General features: G+C 40.1%; 1 protein-coding gene across 1 annotated transcript in view; it reads left to right on the top strand.

Annotated features, from left to right (window-relative positions):
* Nucleotides 1-494: 494 nt before the first annotated feature.
* Nucleotides 495-25684, top strand: part of LOC308659411 (L-gulonolactone oxidase-like) — a gene marked incomplete at its 5' end in the record, with an annotated part of 42193 nt that continues 17003 nt past the window's right edge. The window contains 6 exons of the mRNA XM_081312987.1: nt 495-614; nt 9687-9788; nt 10283-10408; nt 11030-11124; nt 13094-13184; nt 23296-23481. Coding sequence (XP_081169113.1) covers nt 495-614; nt 9687-9788; nt 10283-10408; nt 11030-11124; nt 13094-13184; nt 23296-23481 — 720 coding nt within the window. The remainder of the gene's footprint in view (nt 615-9686; nt 9789-10282; nt 10409-11029; nt 11125-13093; nt 13185-23295; nt 23482-25684) is intronic.

Here is a 25684-nt window from a genome sequence, read left to right as displayed (position 1 = left end):
ATTGATTGATTATAAAGGTCCTCATGTTTTTTTGGGTTAGAGAAAGATTCTGTTTTTCCTGATGCCTCTCTAGTTTATGATTATTGTCCTTCAGCAAGAGGTAGACCTGAAATCTAGGCATTAAATGACCTGTGAATATTTAGCAGCAGCAGGCTCTTCCTGTGTATGCAAATTAGTCCATTTTGCATTGATTCAGTGTCATGCCTTTAATTAGCATATATATTCCAAGCCATAGCCACATGCCCCTCACCAGATGTTGCTGTACATTTCACCCTTCATCATTTATAATTATAGCCCCACAGTCACAAATGTCCATACTTTATTGTGCAGATTTGCATTTGTATTTATTATGTGCTTTATATATTGTATGCCATTTGGCCATTCCTGTCTTATCCAGCAATAGTGTTTTCCCTGCTGTCCCTGTTCAATGGATACCATGTCATCATGGAAGCTGCTAACTGTTCAACGTTGGGTTGATGCCCGGTTGCTCAAACATGAAGACTGAAGTTTCCTCGATGGGAATTAATGAAAAGGTGATCCTAAAAACTGAGGTTCTGTCTCAGATTCTTTTCGACGTGATCTCTAGCTCAGAGGATACTACTCCAACTCAGAGGGTAGGTTGGGGAGAGAGAGAGAGACGGCAAAAAGATCCTTGCAAATGAAGAAGTGAAAAAGGGGGGAATTGTCCAGTTGGAGTCAGCAGGAAATTAACTTACAGGGCTATAAAGAAAGAGTGGCATTAATTGCGTTTTTTGCAATCTCTCAGATTTAAGTAATTCATCTTTTCCTTAGAGGTATTTGTGAGTCTGTACTGTTCTCTATCCTCTTGTACATAAAGCAAATATTGATGTACATGCAAATGACACAAAGTGATCTTATTTGCATGAAGCCATAACTCAAAATAAGATCCATTTGGTTTTAGTTTAATGTGCTATGTGGATTTACAAACCTTGATTTATGGATTAGTAGAGGCTGTAGGTAAGGCTGTAGGTAAGGGACGCGGTGGCTCAGTGGGTTAGGACGCTGAGCTTGTCGATCAGAAGGTCGGCAGTTTGGCGGGTCGAATCCCGAGTGCCGCGTAGCAGAGTGAGCGCCTGTTACTCGTCCCAGCTTCTGCCAACCTAGCAGTTCGAAAGCACGTAAAAATGCAAGTAGAAAAATAGGGACCACTACAGTGGGAAGGTAACAGCGTTCCATGCGCCTTTGGCGTCTAGTCATGCCGGCCACATGACCACGGAGACGTCCTCGGACAAGCGCTGGCTCTTCGGCTTTGAAACGGAGATGAGCACCGGCCCCTAGAGTCGGAAACGACTAGCATGCATGTGCGGGGGAACCTTTACCTTTACCTAGAGGCTGTAGGTAGCTTGTTTGCCCAAGGGCAGGAGGGAAATATAGGTATAACTCAGCTTCAGGCTCCGTGACAAGCCAGGTAATAAATAACACACACACATATACACCATACCATGAACTGATAAGCTTTTCTGTAACAACTAGGAGAGCATAGTGCAAAAACAAGTGGAGCCTGCAATCATGTGGAACAGACACTAAAAAAAATCATTTACTCTCTTTTCTCTCCAAATAGTCCAGTTAGATGATGACTGTTGAAAAACCACAGCATTTTACCATTATTTTCAGGTAGGAATATATGAAACCTAAATTTAAGCCCTAAAGTAGGGATAATATTTTAAGAAGAGACATTTCAAAAACTCCCTTCCAAATGCAGAGAAGAAAAGAGAAAAAAACTTTCTGGTGGAGAGCTCGTGTATTTTTTCCCCTTGATGCTCTCTCTGCTTGGTTTCTTAACTCTAATTTTTACAGTTTCTTAATGTATTTTGCTGTCAATGGTTTTTCTACATCTGCAATGTTTTCTTTCCCTATTCCTGGTTTCACAGCATAACAAAATATCTATTTCTAAAATTCTAAAGCCTTCCTTTTGTGGGAAGAAGTTTGGGGATGGATTTAAGATTTAGGGAAAAGTTTGGGGAGTTGAAACATTTCTTTTGTCTCTTAAAACTTTCAACAATGGGACAATAAATCAGCTGGGGAAAGGTATTATTTATGTCCTGCCCATTCAGAGTAAGTTCTGGGGGCTACAAATAGGGTTGATGATGGTGCTTATCCCTAGAAACTGTGAGTTGCCCACCAGTGATATAGGAAGCTAGATCATCCTGTATCTCACAGTGAACATACCAAACAACTATATGGGCAATCTTAATCTTCTGCTATTCCCATGGCTGACTCTGAGAAGCAGAACACTCAATATTGACATAATATAGAGCCATAGAAATCCTTTCTTCCAGAACTACTATAACACCAACCTCAAACTCTCTAATTAGATATCTTTGGAAGACTTCAAGAAAAAGATGGACAGATATTTGTCAAGGACGTTTTGATTTGGATTCTACACTGGGCTTAATGGCCTGAATCAGTATCTCTTAGATTCTGAAAAACTAGTATTCTATAAAAACCATGCAGATACTGTGTGTCTAAGTGTTTGTAAATACCTTCAGCTTGGAAACTTAGTCACTATTACATACATAGAGCAGTGGAAATCTTCTGCAAAGCAATTCAACGCATTGCCCTCACTCTTGCAATGTTGCCTGTGTGGGAAGCAGATTTCTCCACCATAAGCCATGGTGGCACAGTGGTTAGAATGCAGTATTGCAGGCTAACTCTGCCCACTGCCAACAGTTCAATCCTGATCAACTCAAGGTTGACTCAGCCTTCCATCCTTCCTAGATCAGTAAAACGAGGTACCAAATAGTTGGGAGCATTATGCAGACTTTGTAAACCGCATGGAGAGGGCTGTAAAGTAATGTGAAACAATATATAAGTCTAAGTGCTATTGCTCTAACCCTTCAAACTGAAGTGGGGAAAAGGCTCAGTTATGTATCCAACCATTTTTCTGCACTGGGTATGTCTTCTGCATCTGCTCAAGGCTTTGCAAAGTGTGGAGTTGAAACCATGCAGTGGTTCCAGTGGGTTAAGAGAACTGGCGTTCCCTTTGGCCAGGGATAGGCAACCTTGGCTCTTTTGTGACTCGTGGACTTGAACTCCCAGAATTCCTGAGCCAGCCATGCTGGTTCAGGAATTCTGGGAGTTGAAGTCCACGAGTCATAAAAGAGCCAAAGTTGCCTACCCCTGCCTTTGGCCAACAGATGGAAGTAGAGATGCAGGTAGAAAACAGAAAGTTGCCATCATATGCTTCTACCATAACCCAATAGCCTTGTAGCTTTCTTTTTCTGGAAAAAGAATAGTCATAGGTTGCTTGTTTTTGGGAAAAAACTAAGAAACGCTGGTCTAATTATCCCTTCCAACACAATGATTTCTGGGAATATTATTTTCCCACAGTAAAAAATGTTAGGCTGGCGACCTAGCAGTTCTAAAATGTGCAAATCCCAGTAGATAAATAAGTACCATTCCAGTGGGAAGCTTACTGCATTCCGTATTTTCACAACCACCACATGATGACACAAATGTCTCTCAAACAACTCAGGCTCCCTCTGCTGAGGATGGGAGATGAGCACCGACCCCTTGAGTCAGTCACACCTAGACAAAGGAAATCTTTAAACCTTTAAAAAAAAGTTAAGTATATGCATACTTTTCTGTTCATAAATGACTCTCTCTAACCATGTTGCTTTCTTATTGCCGGTTGCAGATTTAGGCCTCTTGAGAAGATCTGTGAGGCTGAACACATGGAATCTGAACTGAATCTGTGAGGCACCACACATTGTGAGCTCTACAAAGGTATAGGATGCCATGTCCAAATGTTTTATGCAATTTGGACTGTGATTTCATCAGCCTTCAGTTTTCTGAAGCCTCCTCAATTTTGTTGATCAGTAGCAGACACCCCACCCCCACCAAGGGGATTCCATGTGTTCAGCTGTGCCCAAGGGCCTCCAGAATTAATGGGACTCTGAACCAGGTAATAGCTAACTTGCTGATGCACTGTTCTTATTAACCATTCTGTGATTAACAGGGTCATTATTTCAGTTGAACTTTAGCCTTTTGCCTGGAGTTGAAAAAGAGGGATGGCACAAGAAGAATATTGTAAATCTATTATTCAGTATCTGGATGTCAAAAGAACCACCAGTGAAAGCAGACTCAGCTGTTGCCAAAAAAAAGGCAGCATTTCTGGTCTGTATCTTGTATCCCTGTTGCATCAGCATAAGGACTGCATGTAATATTTCCTTCCATCTTGCTAATGGCTGTAGTGCAAGAAGGAAGAAGAAGGAAGATAGTTTTTCAAGCACATTTTTAAACAAGCTTCCCCTACACATGGAACATCCTTATAAATCAATTTTTAAAAGGCATATGGATTTATGAAATCTGATGATCTAAAAAATATTTTAAAATGTGATGCTAAAGTAAAAGGCAAGATTTCACACTTGGGATTACTGTAGGCAATACGGTACTCTGACGAATATTGATCAGCAATGCAAGAATGTAGGAGTAACTTTTTGCATACTGAAGTTGTACATGGGACAGAGAGCTTATTTGAGGAGCAGGGAAGGTAAAAATATCATTTCCATTCTGGAATTTGTCCTATTTTAAGAGAGGCGATCAAAAGGTAAACAGTACTAATGTATGATTGGGCCTTAGTACTATGTGTGATCAGATCTGGTTGTGCAATGTGGAAACTCCAGAATGACCGAAAGGACAGGTCTAATTTAAGTTCTCCAGTTCAAGCTTCTTTCATATGTAAAGGGGACTATGTAAAAGCATCACCCCAGTGAAATCACCTGACTGACCAAACAAGGAAACAGGAGGTTAAGCAAGGCAGCATTTTTCCTTATCTATCAATGCTAGAATAGAATAGACCAGACATGTCAAACACAAGGCCCGGGGGCCAGATCCGGCCCGCGAAGTGGTTTCATGTGGCCCGCGAAGCCATCCTGGCAACAGTGAGGGAACGGCCCCCACTGCCTTGGCCCTGGCCCAGAGACCCTCCTTCTGCCAGAGACCCTCAGATCTGTCCCACTCCTGCCCAGGCCCCCATAGGCACCCTTGATGCAAAGGATGTAGAGCTGGCCATGCCCACCCAGTAGGCCATACACACTCTAGCCACACCCACCCAGTAGGCCACGCCCACCCTGGCCATACCCACCCGGCCCCCTGAGGGCAACTGCAATGCTGATGCGGCCCTCAATGAAATTGAGTTTGACACCCCTGGAATAGACTAATAACTTTATTGTCACTTTGAATGTACACTAACTGGCATACATTAAAATGAAATTTTGTTGCATTCAACTCTCCAAGGGTCACCACCTCTGATATATACTATATAAATATGACAAAAATCAATAAATAAATATAGAATTCTTCTACTCTTCTGTACTTAATTTCTAATTCCAGAGCTGCATGAGTTAACCAACAATCCAGTTACCATGAAAAACTGAGCCAACTTTTTGTTTCATTGCACCTTGCTCTAAGTGAGTCACTTAATTTGCTCACTCTGCCAGCAAGAACTCAACCAAGGGGACTGTGAACACTTTGGCACTTGGCTCAAAAGGGAGATTTTTGAGTCGCAATTAGCATGCTGTTGAGCAATAAAACTTCAAGGATATCTGAAAAGATGTTGACATGGTTAAGCTAAGCTTGTAGTAAGAAAAGATAATAATTGTGAGGGAGTTCAGAAAGAGCCTGAGCCTATTGCAGGAATGATGAATCTATGTTTAGTGATAACCTAAAAGGCAAACTCCAGTTGAAACAGCTGGCTGACCATCGTAATAATAATTCAGTACAATGCAATGCATTCAATACCTCCAAATGAAATATGCCCTCAACTTTCTCCATTAGCCAGCTTAATTGTGGATTATTCTACTTAAGAGTTCAACATTTATATTATGCCTGTTAAACTATGCTGTTTAAGACCAAATTGAACAGGATCCTGAAACAGAGTAAGGAACAGATCTTCAAATCTTGCTGCTCTTCTAACCAGGAATCAATGGATTATTGTTCTCTTTCCATATCTAAAATTTCTCCTGACAAAAAATAATTGTTTCTAGAAACCATTCCTTAATGGCTCTATGTTTGCCAGTTATTGTCCACCATAACTGGAAAACAAGAGTTGTTGAGGAAATTCATAGCTGTCTTCACATCCAGAGAGCAAGGTGGCATACAATGATCAGGAGAAAGTCCTCTAAAAAAGGAGGCAAATGTTATAAGCTCTCATTGAATTCCATACAAAAGAGAAAAGCAAGATGGTGCTTATTCGTATAGAATAGAATAGAATAGAATAGAATAGAATAGAATAGAATAGAATAGAATAGAATAGAATAGAATAGAATAGAATAGAATAGAATAGAATAGAATAGAATAGAATAGAATAGAATAATGGAGTTGGATGGGACCTTGGAGGTCATCTAGTCGAACCCCCTGCTCAGGCAGGAAACCCTACACCATTTCAGGCAAATGGCTGTCCAGTCTCTTCTTAAAAACTTCCAGTGTTGGAGCATTCACAACTTCTGGAGGCAAGTCATTCCACTGATTAACTGTTCTAACTGTCAGGAAGTTTCTCCTTAGTTCTAGGTTGCTTCTCTCCTTAGTTAGGTCCCATCCAAAGCTTCTTGTCCTGCCTTCAGGTGCAGTTAAATTTAATGATAGTTAAATGGAATAGACTCTAGCTAGCACATAGAAGAAGTCAGATTCAAGATTCTAGAAGGGATTGCCTGGGAAAAAATACCAGAATGAAAACAATGTGATAAATGTAAACTCTGGGAAAGGAAGGGGGCAGCTGTTCGTGTGAAAATAAATAAATAAGTAAGGACCATTTTTGGAAAGAGACTGTTCAGTTTGACGGACTTTGGTCAGATCTGATCAACAAAGCATGCCTTGAATCCTTATTGGTAAACGTTTCTGCCTTTGCACACAGTGGCTGATGTGAGATAAAGGCAAACTGGTAATAATGGGGTGGGGGAGAGAGAAAGTTGTCCTATGCTTTGGTACAGATTTGGCTCAAGAATAATCCAGTATAAAAAAAGCTTTTTCATCTGATATGGGCAATCTCTGGTTTACTGAGACATTTTATATAGTATTTCTGTAATATCAACCATTTTCATTTGCCATTTAAAAAAAATATTATTCATATAAAATATAAATGTATAACACGAGGGAGGACTTAATGAAAGTAAAAGAATTAGAAGCAAAAACCCAGTGGCAATGAAATCAGAGTAGGCATAATCCTGAAACTGCATATAAATGTGTGTATATAATCTTCTTTGATTTTCTAGTATTTCTCCAAACACCTATTCCAAACATCTTTAATCATATAATATTGCTTTCTTTATTACTCAACCCATTTTTTTTAAAAAAAGAATCTCTTAGGGCTATCTGTTAATTAAATAGGATAGCTGCTTAGCTTTCATCCCAAATCTAAATTTCTTAAACCTCAAACCAACATTGCAGTTGTTACTCATTAACCCCTTTTTTTCCTGGAGAAAAGTCCTTAGGAAACAGAGAAGCATTCCATCACTTGGCTTCTCCCAACTCAGCAGTCTAGAGCCTCCTATCTTTTTAGTTCTGCTGTTCGGTGAACATCTAAAAAGTTCGGCTTTTAAATTCCCCCCATCCCCTTTCTTTTTTTTCTTTTTTTAGCGCTCTTTAGTAGAGGACTTTCCGTTCTGCAAATCTTCCCTCTTGAGGTTCACCAAAAGCCAATTATAATGGTAAGAATATTTGTTTTAATGGTGGGAGAAACTACACTTGGAATGATAAAGGAGTTGGGTTGAGGAGCCCGTCATCGGAAATTATATTGATGGCACTGAACTGACAGGGGACTAGTGGTGTTTTTATAGTATTTGAAAAATGAGGTTTTTGTGTTATGTTACTTATTTTATCACCATTTTCAAAAGGAAGTATCTCAGGAGCAGGTTCTGTAGAACACTACTTCATGGTGCACCATACTCTGCCCAGAAGCAATAAGGTTTCTATTCATTCCTCCACCTGCTTAAAACATTTCCAGCATGGTTTGTTTGAAACCTTGGGCAACCACCTACTCAGATACAACATGGATTAGAAGTCTTTTAATACTGGGGTACCAAGAGCCCTCTCCTAGGTAGAATATATATATATATATATATATATAGTTTGTGTGCCCCAAAGCAAAGCTAATCCCTTGCATTAGCTCTTTCTGAGAATCTGCATCTGAAAATAACTGCCTTGTATGTAATCTTTTCTTTGGAAATATCCCCACTAACCAGAAAGTGTAAGAACCCATAAGTAAGGGGGTTTTTTTAAATGGGAAGCAGAGGACAAATGTTTTAAGAAAATTAATAAACTGAGCACTAGAAAACCTGATGGGAAGCAAAAATACAATTCACCTTCTCATAAACTGCTGTGAGAATGGTTAGCAAGCTTCCCATGGCAAACATTTTCTGCCATTAGAATTCCAATTTCCATGGCACAAAAAAGGCTTGGAATTTAAATATTTGTGAACGATGTTTGCAATGGATGCAACAGCTCAGGGGTTGGGAATGTGTCCTGATTTGTCACTGCCTTCTTCCAATATGGTTTTTTTAACTTCCTAATCTGGCCTATAGGTCTAGATTTCCTGGTGGTCTCCTATTTAAGTGCAGTATTAGGCCTACACACTGCCACCATCCAAAAGCAAAAAGTTATTGATCATGAGAGATTACAATTGGAACCTCCAACTTCCAAGTCAGATGCTGGAATATCAGTGGATTTTCATTTCACCAGAGGAACACACATTCCCTTAAAGGGGCGGTTCAGATACCAAAAGTCATCCATGTGCAGAAAGGCTCTGCTCCTAAGCAGAGTCAGACAAAACACTATCCAATTCTTCGTCACATAAACTGATTGTTAGAGAATTTCTCGCCCCTGAAGTTTTGGCTCTGGTTTTTCAAGTCCTTTTTTAAAACTGAGACTGGCATTTGAGTAGTGATCAAGGGCCCATCCTCCAGAAAGTGAATGAGACTAAATAAATAAAACCAGAGTAGGCAGGACCAAGACAGCAATTAAACTTGATTTAATTGAATTTAAATGCTAAATTAAAAAGAAATTAATTCAATAAATGAATATGTTCCTCCTCTCAATTTTAAAAGAATTTTTCTCTTCTATCCTATTAAGAATATTAATTTGGCATTCACTTTTGTAAAAAGTCAGTTAGCAGTGGGACATTCAAATCTGCTGAGGATATCAAATAGACCTGCCAAAATGGTCTCAGTCCAGGTTGTTTGTTCATCATGGAGATGGTGCAAGCATTTGAATTTGCCCAAACTTTAAGATCAGCATCAGAGACTAATTTGGTCCATCTTTAAGGTCAGTTAGATAAATGTTTCTCAACCTCAACAGCTTTAAGATGTGTGGACTTTAATGTTCAGAATTCTCCAGCTAGTATTCTTTCATAATGTAGGGGCTACATTCAACTGTTCCAAAAGTCTTGTCCTGCCTTTTTTTTAAGTAGACTGTCTCAATACTTGATGTGTTAGTTGGAAGATTTACATTTTAGAATCTGTGAATTGTCTTATTGTATCTCCTTTTGTGCATGTAGTTTACTATTTTTAAGTGGAGCTTATCCAGCAAGTTAATTACAAGCAAAGTAATCATCCATGTTTTTTTTATTAAAAAAATCCTCCCAGAAGGGAACAGATAAAACTGGCAGTTTTCATGAAACCTTCTACAATTCTCAAATGGATGGGCTTCCACTATGTGTTTTTGGGCACTAGGTACATGGTGAAGGTGGAGTCAGATTCCAGAACTGGGCTAGAACTTATGGTTCCTCTCCAGAAATGTATTTCCAGCCAACATCAGTTGATGAGATCAGAGAGGTAAGCAAGGAACATCCAGCCAGGTGTTCTATTATAACCTATTGTTCTCTACCTGTTCTCTGTATTCTTTACTTGTTCTCTAATATTCTTTATATCCCATTGTTCTCTACAAATAACAATATGACCTATTGTTCTCTATCTCTAGTGTGCCACCTGCACCTAATGGGAATTCTTATATGCCCTAGAAAAAGTATTGAATTGCTTATTGTATTGCTTAAGAGTCATGGTGCCCCAGTGGTTAGAATGCAGGACTGCAGGCTAACTCTGCATTCCACTGCCAGGAGTTCAATCCTGACCACTCAAGGTTGGCTCAGCATTCTATCCTTCCAAGGTCGGTAAAATGAAGACCAAGATTGTTGTGTGTGGGGGGAAATATGCTGACTCTGTAACTGCTTAGAGAGTAACTGTAAAGCACTATGAAGTGGTATATAAGTTTAAGCGCTAGTCCTATTGCTAACTCTAAATGTGCAAATATGTGATTAACATCTTTGCAGATCTTGGCTCTGGCCAGGCAGAAAAGCAAGAAAGTGAAAGTGGTTGGTGGTGGACACTCCCCATCAGACATTGCCTGCACAGAGGATTTCATGATCCAGATGGGAAGGATGAATAAGATCCTTAAGGTAAAAGGGCTGTGGCCACTGGGTCAGAGTCATGATTCTTCTTGCTTGGCTTCAGATTCCTAAAGGTTTCCTTTCTTTTATGAAAAAGGCAGCCAAACCAACAAGGCTAAAGACTGCTAGGAATGTGTAAGTAACTCCTAGATGTTGGTAAAGGAGTGGAGAGTAGTTCTGGCTAGGTTCACATATCACGCCAAACCATAGTTTGCTTTAATTACTGCAAGGCTGATCATCAAAAGATAAAGTAAACTAAAATTCTAATTTCATATTAATCTATAAATCATGTTTAAAGATTACAATGTTAATTCTCTCAATGAGTTTTTTTCTTCAACGTTTGACTCTATATTTAAAACTCCTTGTGCCCAATTTGAAAATAATTCCAAAGAAACAAGCACAGGACCCCTTTACAACTTATTACAGTATGAATATTTTAAAAAACTTCCAGGCAGGCTTGAAAAAGATGCTCCTGCTTTAGAATCAAATATTTAGTGCAATACTTGTGAGACGTCTGATGCATTTCTTCCAAATTATGGTTGGCCCATGGACAGCCATAATAAGTCCCAAGTGAATATTTCCTGCAGGATTGCTTCTTTGATTAACACAACAATATATTGTCTCTTGCAGGTGGACAAAGAGAAGAAGCAAGTGACAGTAGAGGCAGGGATTTTACTCTCTCATCTGAATGTGGAGCTGAGCAAACATGGCTTAGCTTTACCTATGTAAGTAAACCTTCACTGAGATGGTAGGCATCTTGCTCAGATAGTTGTGATGCATGTAAGACCAAACATTATCACTAGTCTATAAATGTAGCCAGATATGTGATGGAATTCTCAGTGGCAAACTGGATCAAACCAACAGAAACTAAGATGATTAAAGGCCTGGAGACAAAAACATAGGAAGAATGGTTGCAGGATTTGGGTTTGGCTAGTCTAGAGAAAAAAAGGACTAGGGGGGGACATGATAGCAGTATTCCAGTATTTGAGAGGTTGCCACAAAGAGGAGGGGGGTCAACTTATTTTCCAAAGCACCAGAGGGCAGGACAAGAAGCAATGGATGGAAACTAATCAAGGAGAGAAGCTATCTGGAACTAAGGAGAAACTTCCTAACAGTGAGAACAATTAACCAGTGGAACAGTTTGCCATCAGACATTATGACATCACTGGAGGTTTTTAAGAAGAGACTGGACAATCACTTGTCTGAAATAGTGTACAGTCTCCTGCTTGAGCAGGGGTTGGACTAGAAAACCTCAAAGGTCTATTCTGATTCTGAAATAGTCATTGGAAGGGTGAAAGGATCTTTTTAGAATGCTCCATCTAGTGAAGGTCTCTAGGGCCAGGTTTCAACTTATCTAAATTAATCAAATACATTACAAACGTAAGATTCAAGGCATAGGTTTGCTTCTATGGCAGCATAGAATGATTTTAGCACAGGAGCTCAGGTATAGTTAACTCCAAAGACTTTATAATTACATACAGAGGGAATCCTTCACCCCATTGCCCTTTTTCAGAGTACCAAATTAATTCTTTTAAAGCAAACTGGAAAATGAAGTGGGCTTATGGGAGCATATGCAAATGCACTCATGTGTGGTGACAACAAGAAATTTAATCACAGAAGGACTTAATAAGACTGGATTTTTTTCACAGGCAAGGTTATCCAAGAGTAATTACCAATGCATGGGCATCCAGAATTGTTCTGGGTTTTTCCCCCCAAATGGGATGTGAACAAAAATGAGAGACGAATGTTCCTGGATTTTAGAGGAAGCATGGAAGGATTCCTGGGATGGAGGTGGTTCCCCTGCCAATTGAGCACACACAGGAACAAGATTTCAGATTCACAAGGGTCAGAAATCCATGCACTCCTGACTATATCTTTGCCAGGATATAACAAATCCAAGGAATCACTCCAAGATCAGAAATACAAATCTGTATCCAACATCCCTTCATAGTCAGTGTTGTGTACTGGGTTCGTTGCGCAGGAATGCTGGTCTTCGCGGCTGGATCTCAGCGTCTTCTAATCCTCCCTCTCCATTGCCCAGGGACTGGTCCTCTGAGCACGTGGTTGCTAGCGTGGCTTAGCTAGCCGACCGTAGGGGGGGAGAATTTGCTTTTCCCACCAGGTGAACGCTGCCTCTCCCCTAGTGACTTTCAGCTTCGATGGAGAAGCAGGATCCCACCTTCGTTGCCAGTGTTGTGTACTGGGTTTGTTGCGCAGGAATGGAAGATGAGGCAAGTGAGTTCAGCAAAGATCATGGTTTATTGCTTGCAGGATCTGAACTAGAGAGAACAGGGCTGCAGATGCAGCAATTTATACCCTGGCCCCTAGGCAGCGGCCAATAGGTTTGAAGCAACCTATTGCCGCCTAGGGGCAACCAGTGGCAGCGCTGGAGACGGGTTGTCTGAGATGCTGGGAGCCATTAGCTAGCTCCCTGCTCCAGCAGCCTACCAGCTGTTACCACATGGTGTTAACAAGCAAGCCCAATACATTACAATCAGTATCCTATTTCTATGCTTTGATTTCTATGGCTTGACACATGTTCAACACTCACTGGGACATGTTTTGAAGTCAGAGCAGGTGAAATTAATTAGCTCTTTTGTATGAATGTCACATTTGTTAATAGCAGCTTCTCAACAGTTACCTTTGGAATGAATCCCAGCTAAATCTCTCCCTTTTATGTGTTTTGGGGCCCAGTTTAGGAGCTGTGTCCGATGTGGCAGCTGGTGGAGTCATTGGAACTGGCACACACAACACTGGCTTCAGTCATGGCATCTTGGCCACTCAGGTAAGACCCCCAATGGATTGTAGCTAAAAAGGTAAAGGTAAAGGTTCCCCCGCACATGCGTGCTAGTCGTTTCCAACTCTAGGGGCCGGTGCTCATCTCCGTTTCAAAGCCGAAGAGCCAGCGCTTGTCCGAGGACGTCTCCGTGGTCATGTGGCCGGCATGACTAGACGCCAAAGGCGCACGGAACGCTGTTACCTTCCCACCGGAGTGGTCCCTATTTTTCTACTTGCATTTTTACGTGCTTTCGAACTGCTAGGTTGGCAGAAGCTGGGACGAGTAACAGGCGCTCACTCTGTTACGCGGCACTCGGGATTCGACCCGCCAAACTGCCGACCTTCTGATCGACAAGCTCAGTGTCCTAACCCACTGAGCCACCGCGTCCCTGGATTGTAGCTAGCAGGGTGTAAAAATGTCCTAGTCATTATGTCATAGCAGCAAGTTATTAGAATGCTAATTGTGTCAACTTTTATTCCCCGATGGGGGAAAAATAAATAAGAATAATGCAGAATCACATTTCATCATACCCTTTTATGCGAGGCCCCACAGCAGAGTAATTACTCAAAAGGCAATTCTTTCCTAGAGTTCAGTAGCCTAGTGGGTCCTTGGATGGGATATCCCAGAGCTATAGACTAAATTGGGAAGCAGAAAAACATCCTGGAGAAATATACTAACAAACTACTTCTATATTACTGCCCCAAATGCTACACATATATGTCCATGAGGTCACTGATTTGAGTTAGAAGAGAATTTCCCTTAACCGTTAGGAATCTGGCAGATAGTAAAGTGGTGTTCACACAGTGTACTTGCTGCCCCCTCCCATCTCACCTCTTACTCTAGATAACCCTGGAAGGAATTATTAGTGCCCAGAACTTTTCCTTCATGTTCCAAAGCTGTGATAGACATTCTTAAGACTTTGCTAACATACTAGGTCTCTGATCTGGATCCAGACCATCTTTGACTTCCAGTTCAGAAGATGTGCAAGAATCTTCCCAAGCTGGCAACTCATAAAGAGCAACTCACATGGACATCTGATTCAAAATTGTGATGATAGGGTGTAGGCAATTAATTTATAGGAAAGTCCCTATAAAGTCAGTAAAGTGACAAGAGGAAAGAAAATGTACCAGATGGCAGTTTGACAGAAAGTAAGATCTTTAAAAGCTTTTCCTCGACTGAGATGACAAAAAAATGTATTAAGACAATAAGGCTTTTTAAAAGCCATTTGTCTTGCTTCTGAATGCTTGCAGTGAATGTTTGCATATCTAAATAGGCACAGAACTGACATATTGTGTGGCATTTCACAGATCTGCCCTCAAATGAATCAAAATGAGCCAATAACATACAGAAGAAGGCAGGCTCAGCCAAGGACATCTCAGCATTGTTTCTGTTGAAAAACAATAAAAATGAGTGTGGAGCAAAAGGGCTGCCTCCTGAACCTCAGCTGTCAATTGTGAGGTTTGAGAGCTCAGTTTAGATCAGGGGTCTTCAAACTTGGCCATTTTATGACTTGTGGACTTCAACTCCCAGAATTCCTCAGCCATGCTGGCTGAGGAATTCTGGGAGCTGAAGTCCACAAGTCATAAAAGGGCCAAGTTTGAAGACCCCTGGTTTAGATCTTTAAGTAGGATGCAGTAACAGAAACCTTAACAGCCTACTACTACAGTGCCAATCATACTTTGCTCTTGGTATCTTTAAATTCTCATATGTATCTTCCTTTCTTCCTAGACCCCTTATTTGAATCCAGGGAGCATATCCAAATGTCAGTTTTGCAAGGAAAATGTCCCCTTTGTAACCATTGTATTTTTGCTTTGGTAGTTCCGTTTTTGGGTGGTTGATATAATATAATTGTCATTAAATCAGTCAAATCTTTTTGTTCTTCCAATTCTTCTGAGTTAGGTAGAAAGTAGTAGCTGGTATTATGTCTGACATTTGATTAATTGATTTCTCAAAATAGTGTATTTGAAAGCCTTTAGTGTCTTCACTCTTGGTGTTGCTTTCTTTAGATGCTGTTACTTTTTGGCTTGTAAGTTTTGTAGTTGCTATTAAAGTTTGGACTTTAAGGTTTTCTGTAGGTTGCTTTTGTTGTTCTTTGAAATCTCCTATTTTAGTGTTAGTTACCACTTCTTCTATTTGGTTTTGGGTTATCTTTTCCTCATTTACAGTCAGAGTTTGATTTGGTGGCTTTAAATTGTCAGATTTTTCTTGCAGCTTGGCTTTAATTTGCTCTGTCATTGCCAAGATCGTATCCAGTATTAGTTTATAATCAAGTGGTGGGATGTATTCATCCATTTCGTTGTTGTTTACAGTTAAATCTTCCATGGAGGCTGTTTTAATAATAGTCAAAGATTTTCCACCTCCTGGAGAGTTGTATTCAGTGCCAGGTGTTCCCACACTTGTCTTCAAGAACAGCTCTATTGTTCAGTCAGCTCTCACAACAGAAAAAGGAAATTTACTTGCTGTACCAGGTTTTGCCACAAGATGTCATCAATAACATATAACATGCAATGTAAGAGGGTTTTTTTTCCAAATTAATATAGAACTTTTGTAGGATTAGTCCAATTTTTTTCTTTCATTCACAGTTTAAAGAGAGAATGGGATAGTGAATCCCCAGCAACAAATAGAAGCTTTTTAGTAAATACAGCTGAAATTGCTTAAATTCTTTGCTGCATTAATTGGATTTCTTTTGTGACTTTGAGGCTTTAAGATTTGTTCCCAAAGTAGAGCCGTTTTCTCAAAAAATGGGGAAGGAGATTTTCAGGAAAGTCCCACAGGAAGATGATTAAGGGAATAGGAAAGGTAAAAGCTCACGCAGGTCCTCCAGATTGCTTCTTAGTGCTAGGTAGTACTTTTGGCTTTCGGCAGGGAGCAGCTTAGTGATTGGCCATCTTTATGGCCGGTCTCTTCTTCTTCAGGCCAAAGGAGATGATCCCGAATTCCAGCGGAGGGCTGCACTCCTTCCAGGATCGCAGGGAAGTCCTCCTCTCAGTAATCACCCCTGCAGGGCAATTTTTGACCCTTTTCAGGGTCCTCCAAACAAGAAAGAGACGGACGGCAGGAGGCAGACTGTCCCTGCACATCCAGAAACGCCATGCGCGTGAACCGGAAGCCTAAAGTAACCTAACTTTCAAATATCCATGGATGCATCTTGAGATTAGGAAGCAGGGCATGATATAAGCATGTAAGGCATGATTTGGAGAAAGTACGTAGATGGCACTTAGCACTTAGGCTCATGTACTGCTCCATAATACTTTACAGCACTTTCTGATGGTTTACAAATGTCAACCTATTGCTCCCATCAATCTGATTCCTCATTTTACCCACCTAAGAAGGATGGAAGGCTGAGTAACCTTGATCTGGTCAGGATTGAACTCCAGACTGTGGGCAGAGTTAGCCTGCGATACTGTATTCTAACCACTACGCCACCTGGCTCAATATCATGACATGATTCTGGAAGATTAATGGTAGGAGATTCAGGACAAAAAACTGGAAATTCATCACATTATAAATTAGATTATAGCATCCACTGCCATTGGTCACAGTTTGTGCTCAGTCATTGCTTGTTTAATCACAGTTATTTAAACTAGCTATATTTGCCTAGTTCACACCTCATACTAAGTTTAAATGTTAGCTTATAACAAGTATGGCAGGGTTCAAATGGCAAAACTAAGCAGTAGTTTAGCATTATGTTGACTCTATTCTGCCTGTGTGTGCATATATCCATGAGAGGAAAGACAGGAGAGGTGAAGCAGTCATCACGTTCACAGTAGCATGTAGCCCAAACCCAGTAGACTGCTGAGTAACGTAGAACTGTGCAGAGAGCAGACTTTTAAAGCAATAATATTGGCTCATATTGTGGCCTCTCTTGCTTCCTAGAATGGAAGACCATCTTTGTTATTGTATATAACCAAAGCCATAAATGGCTACCTAGGATAGCAGCAAAGTCTCTGCTGCAAAGTTTTCAGAATGCTAGGCAGGTTTGTTGAAACTGATTTCAGTGTGATTTCCCTAGAGGTTGTTTTCTCCTCTGAACCACTTTGACCTCAGAAGATTGCCTAGAGATTGAAAAAAAGACCTAGCACAGCAGCACCATGCAAAAGGCCTCAGACTCTTAATTTTGTCTATTTCCTGCCCCTTGTTTTTTCTTTCCCCATGGAAGTTATTTTCAGCAAGTGAGATTGTAGGGAAGGCAAATCAGAGGATTGATGAAATTTACTTTGTAGAGCCATTGTAGAGACATTGGTGACCCAGCCTGAAATTCAGCCCACTGGTGCCCTCTGCTGGAGAAGGTTTCCTGAGAGGAAAAAAAAACTGGGCTAGGTTGGGAAAATGGATGGCTGGGATCCTTTCATCATGCACTGTGAAGAATTGGGGTCTCAAAGATATTGTCCATCAATTACTTATTTATTTATTTATTTATTTATTTGATTTGTATACCGCCCTTCTCCCCAAGGACTCAGGGCGGTGAACAGGGACATAAATATCAAAATGCACAAATACAGAAATTGAAAACAAATTAAACCCTAATGCCCAAATACAGAAGATAAATTACATTAAAACAATAATTAAAACAAAACCCGTCAGACCAGACTGGATTGCTCAAACAGATAGGTTTTTAGGTCGCGTCGGAAGGAGCGAAGGTCGGGAGCCATCCGGAGCTCAACCGGTAAACGATTCCATAGGTCAGGCGCACCCACAGAGAACGCCCTCCCCCTGGGAGCCACCAGACGGCATTCTCCGAACGGCGGCACCCTTAGGAGGCCTTCTCTGTGGGAGCGCACTGGGCGGAGGGAAGTTACATCGTCTTCTAACATCTTCCAGCTATGAGACTCATCCAGCTTTAGAAGATGCTAGTTATAAATCATTTTAAGGAAGGTACCTTAGGATCTTGACTTTCTAGCAACTGTAAACTCAATGAAACTGTAAAGCCAATGATGCAACAGGGCAAAACAATAATGACATTTCCCATAACCTTACAGAGGATCAAAGGTCATGTCTCAGATCTGCAGGTGTTTATATTCATGAAGCAGATGTTCCTGAACCAGAACAAAACCTGAAACCAGGAGCATCCATGCTGGGGCCAAAATAAGCCAAACGGATGGCTATGACTGTGCAATTAAAGCTCTGGCCTCTTTTGCATATTTTGCACATACAATGTGTATAAAAATCAATAGGACTTGTGGTCCTGCAAGTCAAGGCCACTACCTTGACCTTTTTTTTACTGCCTCCTGAGGATGCCTCTGTTTGAATCAATACTTGAAAAATCTCATTGGAAACAAAACATCAAATGAATATTAAAACTGAATCATGAGTTCAAATTAAATCTTCCTGTGCTTGTTAGATACTTTTAATTTGGAGTTAAAATTAGCCAGTTATGAAAGATGGGATTTTCCTCTCTCTTTTCTCAAAGATATAACAATATGAGTCTTCAGCATTGTTTGTATTTCAAATTCTGTTGAGCACCATTCATTTTTTCTTTGCTTCTTTTTAGTTCTTAGATTAATCATATGAGTGATCGGACCCAGTCAGGGGTCTTATGGTAAATGAAGCTGATATTATTTTTAATAGCCAATCAGATTTTGCTGAATCGAAGATAACAAAGTAGACATTTTCTAAACAGACATACAAAATAATTCTATTTTATATCACCATTTTATAAATAGACAAGAAGTCACAAAGTAGCTGACAACAATTCCGGCTAACTTTTGCCTACCTTCTTATGGGGTTAATTTATGGTTCAGTGTATCATGAGACTCCAGACTCCAGACTCCATGGGTTTGTTCAATTAAAATTGTTCAGATAACTGTGAGTATGCATGACATGCAAGCACAACCGTTGTTGAAAATATGAGCAGTTTGGACTTTGCTGTAATAAAATAATTTTATGGTAAACTTATTAGCCTGAAGTTGAACTGTAATGACTGTAATGTGGCATCCTGTTTACCATATCTCCAAAGTGCCCTCATGATAATCAGGATGGAGGCTGGTGACGTACAAATAAGCAAGACTTTTTTTTAACTGAATCAAATAGCATCAAGCAATGATGCACATGAATTCCAGCAATTTAAAGTCTCCCTGATTTATCTGTGAGAAATAGTTACACCAAAAACTAACAGATGAATGCCTTTTCTGAAATCTGTGCACTGAATCAGGTCAGATATATGAATCCCAATAACCTACATCTTGCTTTGTCCATTCCTTTTATTGCTCCTGTATCCTAAATGCAGATTGCTCTTAAAAATGAAATAGAATAGAATAGAATAGAATAGAATAGAATAGAATAGAATAGAATAGAATAGAATAGAATAGAATAGAATAGAATAGAATAGAATAGAATAGAATAGAATAGAATAGAATAGAATAGAATTGGAAGGGACCATGGAGGTCTTCTAGTCCAACCCACTGCTCAGGCAGGAAATCCTATACCATTTCAGAAATAGTTGTCCAATCTCTTCTTAAAAACTTCCAGTGTTGGACATTCACAACTCCTGGAGGCAAGTCGTTCCACTGGTTAATTGTTTTAACTGTCAAGAAATTTCTTCTTAGTTCTAGGTTGCTTCTGTCCTTGATTAGTTTCCATCCATTGCTTCTTGTCCTACCTTCAGGTGTTTTGGAGAATAGCTTGACTCCCTCTTCTTTGTGGCAACCCCTGAGATATTGGAACACTGCTATCATGTCACCCCTTCTCTTCATTAAACTAGACATACCCAATTCCAGCAACCGTTCTTTTAACTGGTTTTAACCTCCAGTCCTGTTGTGATTCAGTGTCAGCCTGTGGTTCTGGCAGCTGAGTCAGATGATTCTGAAGAGGAGGAGGAGGAGGGGTTTAGAGAGCCTTTGGTGTCAGAGGAAGGTTCTGATGCACTGCAGAACTCTCAGCCTGGCCCCTCCTGTCTTGTTCCTCCTCAGACTCAGCTATGTGAGCATGAGGGATTGGAAGAAAATGATCCACAGCTGGCTCTGTTCAGGGACGCTAGGAGCAGGAGGCAATCTAGCAGAACAGAACAGAGGAAAGCAATGAGGCAACTCGGGAGAAGGCAATGAGAAGCCACGCCTTGGGACTGCTGATAAAAGGGGAATGTGTGGGAGGTGCTGGTTGCTGAAGGCAACCGTTTGAAGAACTTCTGCTAGAGTCCTAGTCTGTTATTCTTGTTTAACTGTTGTTTAACCTTTTGGTTTAAGTCTTGTTTGAACTTTTCATTTAACTTTTGTTTGAACTCTTTGTAAATAAATTTGGTTGGGTTTTTTCCAGCCCGTTGATTATAAAAAGGGGTTGTCCCTGACATTCAAACAGGGCCGGTCGTAGGCTGGAACAGAACAAGTCCCCTGATCATTTTTGTTGCTCTTCTTTGCACTTTTTCTAGAATCTAAACATCTTTTTTACATTGTGGTGACCAAAACTGGATGCAGTATTCCAAGTGTGGCCTTACTAAGGCATTGGTAAAAAAACCTGTCCTGTCCTGTCCTATTCTGTCCTGTATTTATATGGCCACCCTTCTTCCCAAAGTGACTTTGGGCATCAAGCAAATTTTAAGCAAAAACCCAATATAAGTGGTTAAAAACCCCAGTACATAACCTAAAAAAAAGCTAGTCCTGGTGCTGAGGTCAACTATGTTATGAGGAAAGCCATCTTGCAATATGATGATAGCAACCCAAAGATAAGATTCAAGTGCAATAAAATAGCCTTCCCCGATGTGGGGACTCAAGATCTCTTAGATTCCCAAAGATTTATAGGAAATTGATGTGCAACAAATCTGAAAATCACCAAGCAGTAGAAATTGTGGTGCTTCAGACTCAAGGTAATTCTTTCCAATAGGATGAGGATATGTACTACATTCAGTCGTTTGTCTTCAGTTAGCATTGGATAAGTGCAATGACACGAGCAGTGTTAATGAGCATGTAGGGTTGGCATTAGCAACTATGTGGCTAGGTTCATTCAGTACACTAAAATCTAAATCAGGCTAAGGAAATAAAGCATCTATGCTTTCATTACATGCTGTACCCAAACCAACCGCATTATCCCTTCACTTGATCGAATGATTTGTCATCTTGATTTATCGTATTGAATGATTTATCATGTGGATATGGCACACTCCAAGCAAACCACCCTGTAGCTGTTAAGAACTTAAAACAATGATATTATCAATAAAATCCAATAACCTCAGAATAAAATAAATCTTTTAAAATATGACAAATAAAATCCATAAATAATATCAACACCCAAAACAGCACAACATAAAAAGCTTCAAACATTAAAAAGTAAGTTTGCTGCTTCCCCAAACGAAAAGGGATTCTTCCAAAGCCTGTGTTTCACAAAAGTCATTTTAGCAAGATTCATTGAGATGGACAGGATAAGGTTAGATAAATTCCAGCAATGGAAGCCTTTTTTCTGTGAATCAATCCATCTCTACATTGCTATAATGGAAGTGTTTGGATTTATTTTTTTAACAATCTTCCTATGATCCATGGGAGGAGGCAGATCTTTTACTTATAACAAGAAAGACTGTCTATTCACACAACTAACTCCTGAATTTTTACCAGTCACACTTTAGTCTAGCCCAGTGTGCTATATGGACTAGTCACTGTGTAAACCAAAGAAGGGAAATTTTGGGTTACGTTTGAGATAATGTAATGTTTTTTAAGGGCCCAAAGATATAATGCGCAGACAGTGGTGCAAAGTGGGTAGGGCCATGTCAACCAGAAGGACAAGATCAGAATACAATATTCTGGGGATTTTTCTTAAGAATTTGGGGGTGGTTATTAATTTAAATGTATCACAGGTACACAGGTATGTGTATGTTCTGCTTCAAAACTGTGAGACACTGTGCCACTGATTTTCAGCAGTTGTGGCCACTGACACTCTGAAGATTACAGAGAAGTGGGCCCATGTAGCTTTGGGGCCACTGATTTCCACATCACCATTACCACCCCAGTTTAAACCAGCTTCATTGAGAAATATTGTTGGCTTGGCTCATAGAACTCAGTAAAACAATAACCCATATTACAGATAATCATCATTCAGTGACTGTCTCATTTAGCAACCATTGGCAGTTACAACAGTGATGAAAAAGTAATTCTGTGACCAATCATATTTCCAACCTTTGCGGGTCTGTAAAGCAAAGTAAAGGTAATGTCAGAATCCATTTATATTTCATTTCTAACTCTCTTTTCTGTGCAAACCCAAATCTCACCACCACCACCCCTTGGATTCTGCCATTCCCAAGGAGGAGAGGGAATAAACATGGGAGTTTATTGCTTTCACTTCCTTTACTTAGATGTAACTTTTTGTTTATTTTGCCTGCCTGTTATCCAACACAATAAGATCAATGAGAAGCATTTTCCCTCTCATCTTACAGGCAACTAAGAAAGGGGGTGGTGGGAAAAAAACTCCTCCAGGATCTGGTTTGTTTCTCCGGATGGAATGTGAAGGGGTGGGATTGATTCTGCTACGAATGGACTGATGTTTCTCCTTTTCCCACAAGGGGCTTACCACCTGGAACTTGGCTGATCCGGAACTGACCGAATGAACTGTGGGGTGGGGCTTGCTTGGGGACATTTAAAAATATCGATCTGTGAAGGGATTTCTCAGATCCTGTCTATTATAGCCTATATCATCTATATCTTAGTAAACGTTCCTGCTTGGATAATCTTGTCTTCAAGAGTTTTTCTTTCTTAAGATGTGGATTGAAGTGGATTCTGACAAGTAAAGTAAGATCATAAACACAGTGACAGTTTCACTTCATGATTGCTTCATTTAATGGCTGAGTTGCCGGTACCAACTGCGGTCACCAAACAAGGACCTACCTGAAATATGAGTTCCTGCAGCATATTAAGGAACAGAAATGTTGATCTTGGGTCTTTTAAAAAGCCATCTCAGTATGTTGTATATATGTAATTATTAAATCTAGCCTGGTTAAATTTGATATGTGAATACAGACTATACATTACCATTGTAACTCATGGTCCTGGGTCTACCAGTTGGGCAGGTTGACAGATATTGCTTCTTTCATGATGGATGCATGCAGGCAAATTACAGTAAAGCAGAACTCTGTGCACTGTACTGTGATGGGTGGACTGATTACTAGATTCAACCAGATTCCTTGCTTTTCCCCTGGCAGGTGGTGGCCATGACACTGTTGACAGCTTCAGGGGAAATTCTGGAGTGCTCTGAAACTGTGAATCCTGAGCTCTTCCGAGCAGCATGTGTACATCTGGGTTGTTTGGGCATCATTCTCACAGTCACCTTCCAATGTGTAGCAGAATTCTACCTGCAAGAAACCACCTTCCCTTCTACACTCAAGGAGGTAAGCTCAGATGCTACATTTGGGAAGGACAATTAAAGACAATTTTGAGAGGCACATGATGTGCCTTGCATGGCCAAAATGCCATTTGATATTTTAATGTCTGAGAAAAATCAAAGCTGCTAGAAAAATTCTACCAGCATGCAGCGGTAATTACTTAACAAAGTATTCTTTCTCTATGCACAGCAGTCTCAATTGATCTAACTTGTTAGGAAATCTTCCAAGCGGGGAATCCTAAGTAGGAAGATTAAGTTTCTTTTCAGGGAGGTCTTTGGAAATTATTTCTTAGTATCTAAAATGTGTGTGTGCATTCCCCATGTGTGCCAAAGATTTTTATCTCTTCTTTTTCCACTGATAGGAAAGAAAAATGTATATTCAACATACTATACTTGACAAATTCCACACTCCCATGTTATCTTTCATAAAACAAATTTCCGACAGACTTTGGTTACAGTACAAATGTACTTTATTTTGTATCAAGATTCTTGTCTTGTTTGCTTCTAAGATAAATGGAAGCTGTTCACTCTCCATTTATTTATTCAATCTATATGCTGAATATATATTAAGGGAAGATAGATTGGAAGAACATGAACATGGATTTAAAATTGGAGGAAGAAACATTAATAACTTGCACTACGCTGATGACACTAAACGTGAAGCCCAAAATGCAAGCTCTAGTAATAAAAGTTAAGGAGCACAGTGAAAAATGGGGCTAAAATTAAATATAAAGGAGACCAAACTAATGACAACAGGTAGAATAACTATCCTTATCAATAACACTTAGCACTTACATGTCACTTCATAGTGCTTTACAGCTCTCTCTAAGCAGTTTACAATGTCAGTATATTACCCCCCAACAATCTGAGTCCTCTTTTTACCAACCTTGGAAGGATGGAAGGCTGAGTCAACTTTGAGCCGGTCAGGATCAAACTCCTGGCAGTGGGCAGAGTCAGCCTGCAATTCAATACTTAGAATTGACAACGGAGATATCAGAGTATTAGATAGCTTCTGCTTTTCAGGATTAACCATCAACAGTAAAAGAAAAAATAGTCAAGAAATAAGCCATAGACTAGCACTTGGCAGAGCAGCAATGAAGGCCTTGATAAAGATATTTAAATGCTATGATGTATATATAACTACAAAGGTCAGTATCATGTTAGGCATGGTATTCCTGTGACAATTTGTGGAAGCAAACATAGGAATTTGAAGAAGAATGTGAATATTGATGCTTTTGAACTATGGTATTAGAGGGGACTCCTGAGAATATTGTGGACAGCCAAGAAAACCAACAAATGGATCATTAAAGTGAGACCCAGTGTTCTCACTTGAGGTGGAAATGACCAGGCTCAAATTATCCTACTCTGGTCTCTCTGTCTCTGTGACCTACAAATAACTTACAGCAGCCTTTTGCAGACAGATGGGCTGCTTTCCAAATTCCCAGCCACATTGTCAAAAGGGACTCTACTGTCCCAACCCATCTGGAGGGGGACAGCAGGGAAAGGTTCAGATGAGAACAATTTGCCTCATAACTTTGCTCAATTCATGCCACAATTTTCCTCAGAGGAGAAATGACAACTTTTAAACATCTTTAGTTTAAAAGGTGAGGTGTGGTATGCAAAACTATTCAGGGAGTAGAGAAAATAAATAGATATTTTTCTCTTTTTAAAGTGAAATTGTCCAATTTATCTGACTAGTGGAAAGTTGCCTTAGATACAGCACACAGGAATTTCCTAAACTGGCTTTCAAGGACACTTAGTCCAGTATGGAGAATAAGTTTATTCCAAGGACGGTGCTGTTACTGTTGCAGACTGCCTAGTGTTCATGCAGTTTTCATTACTTAAATTTTATTGGCAGTGTGATTATCATGTTTTAATCCATATTTGACCCAGGCAACTTGTGTTTGTGGACAATTGATAAATGATGGCAATGAAGATAATGAAAATATGTAGAAATAGCTAGGAAGAGCAGGAAGGTGGCCTAGAGGTGAATATGCTCGCCTCCCACTTGGAAGGTTCAGAGTTCAATCCCAGACAGTGACAGATGTTTCTCTACTAGGGCGCATATCTGCTGTGAACTCCGCTTAGGCGTAAGGAAGAGCATCTGGCCAGTAAACGCTCAGCTCCATTCAGTCGCCCCACCTCCATCCCAATAAAAGGGATTACAGGGTCATAAAAAGGGAAAAAAGGTAGGATGAGCCCTCTGAATA

The sequence above is a fragment of the Vipera berus genome, assembly GCF_964194415.1.
Source record: "Vipera berus genome assembly, chromosome: 1".
NCBI classification, from domain to species: Eukaryota; Metazoa; Chordata; class Lepidosauria; order Squamata; family Viperidae; genus Vipera; species Vipera berus.
Note: the sequence above shows the minus strand (reverse complement) of the source record. Positions and strands in the feature narration are given on the sequence as shown.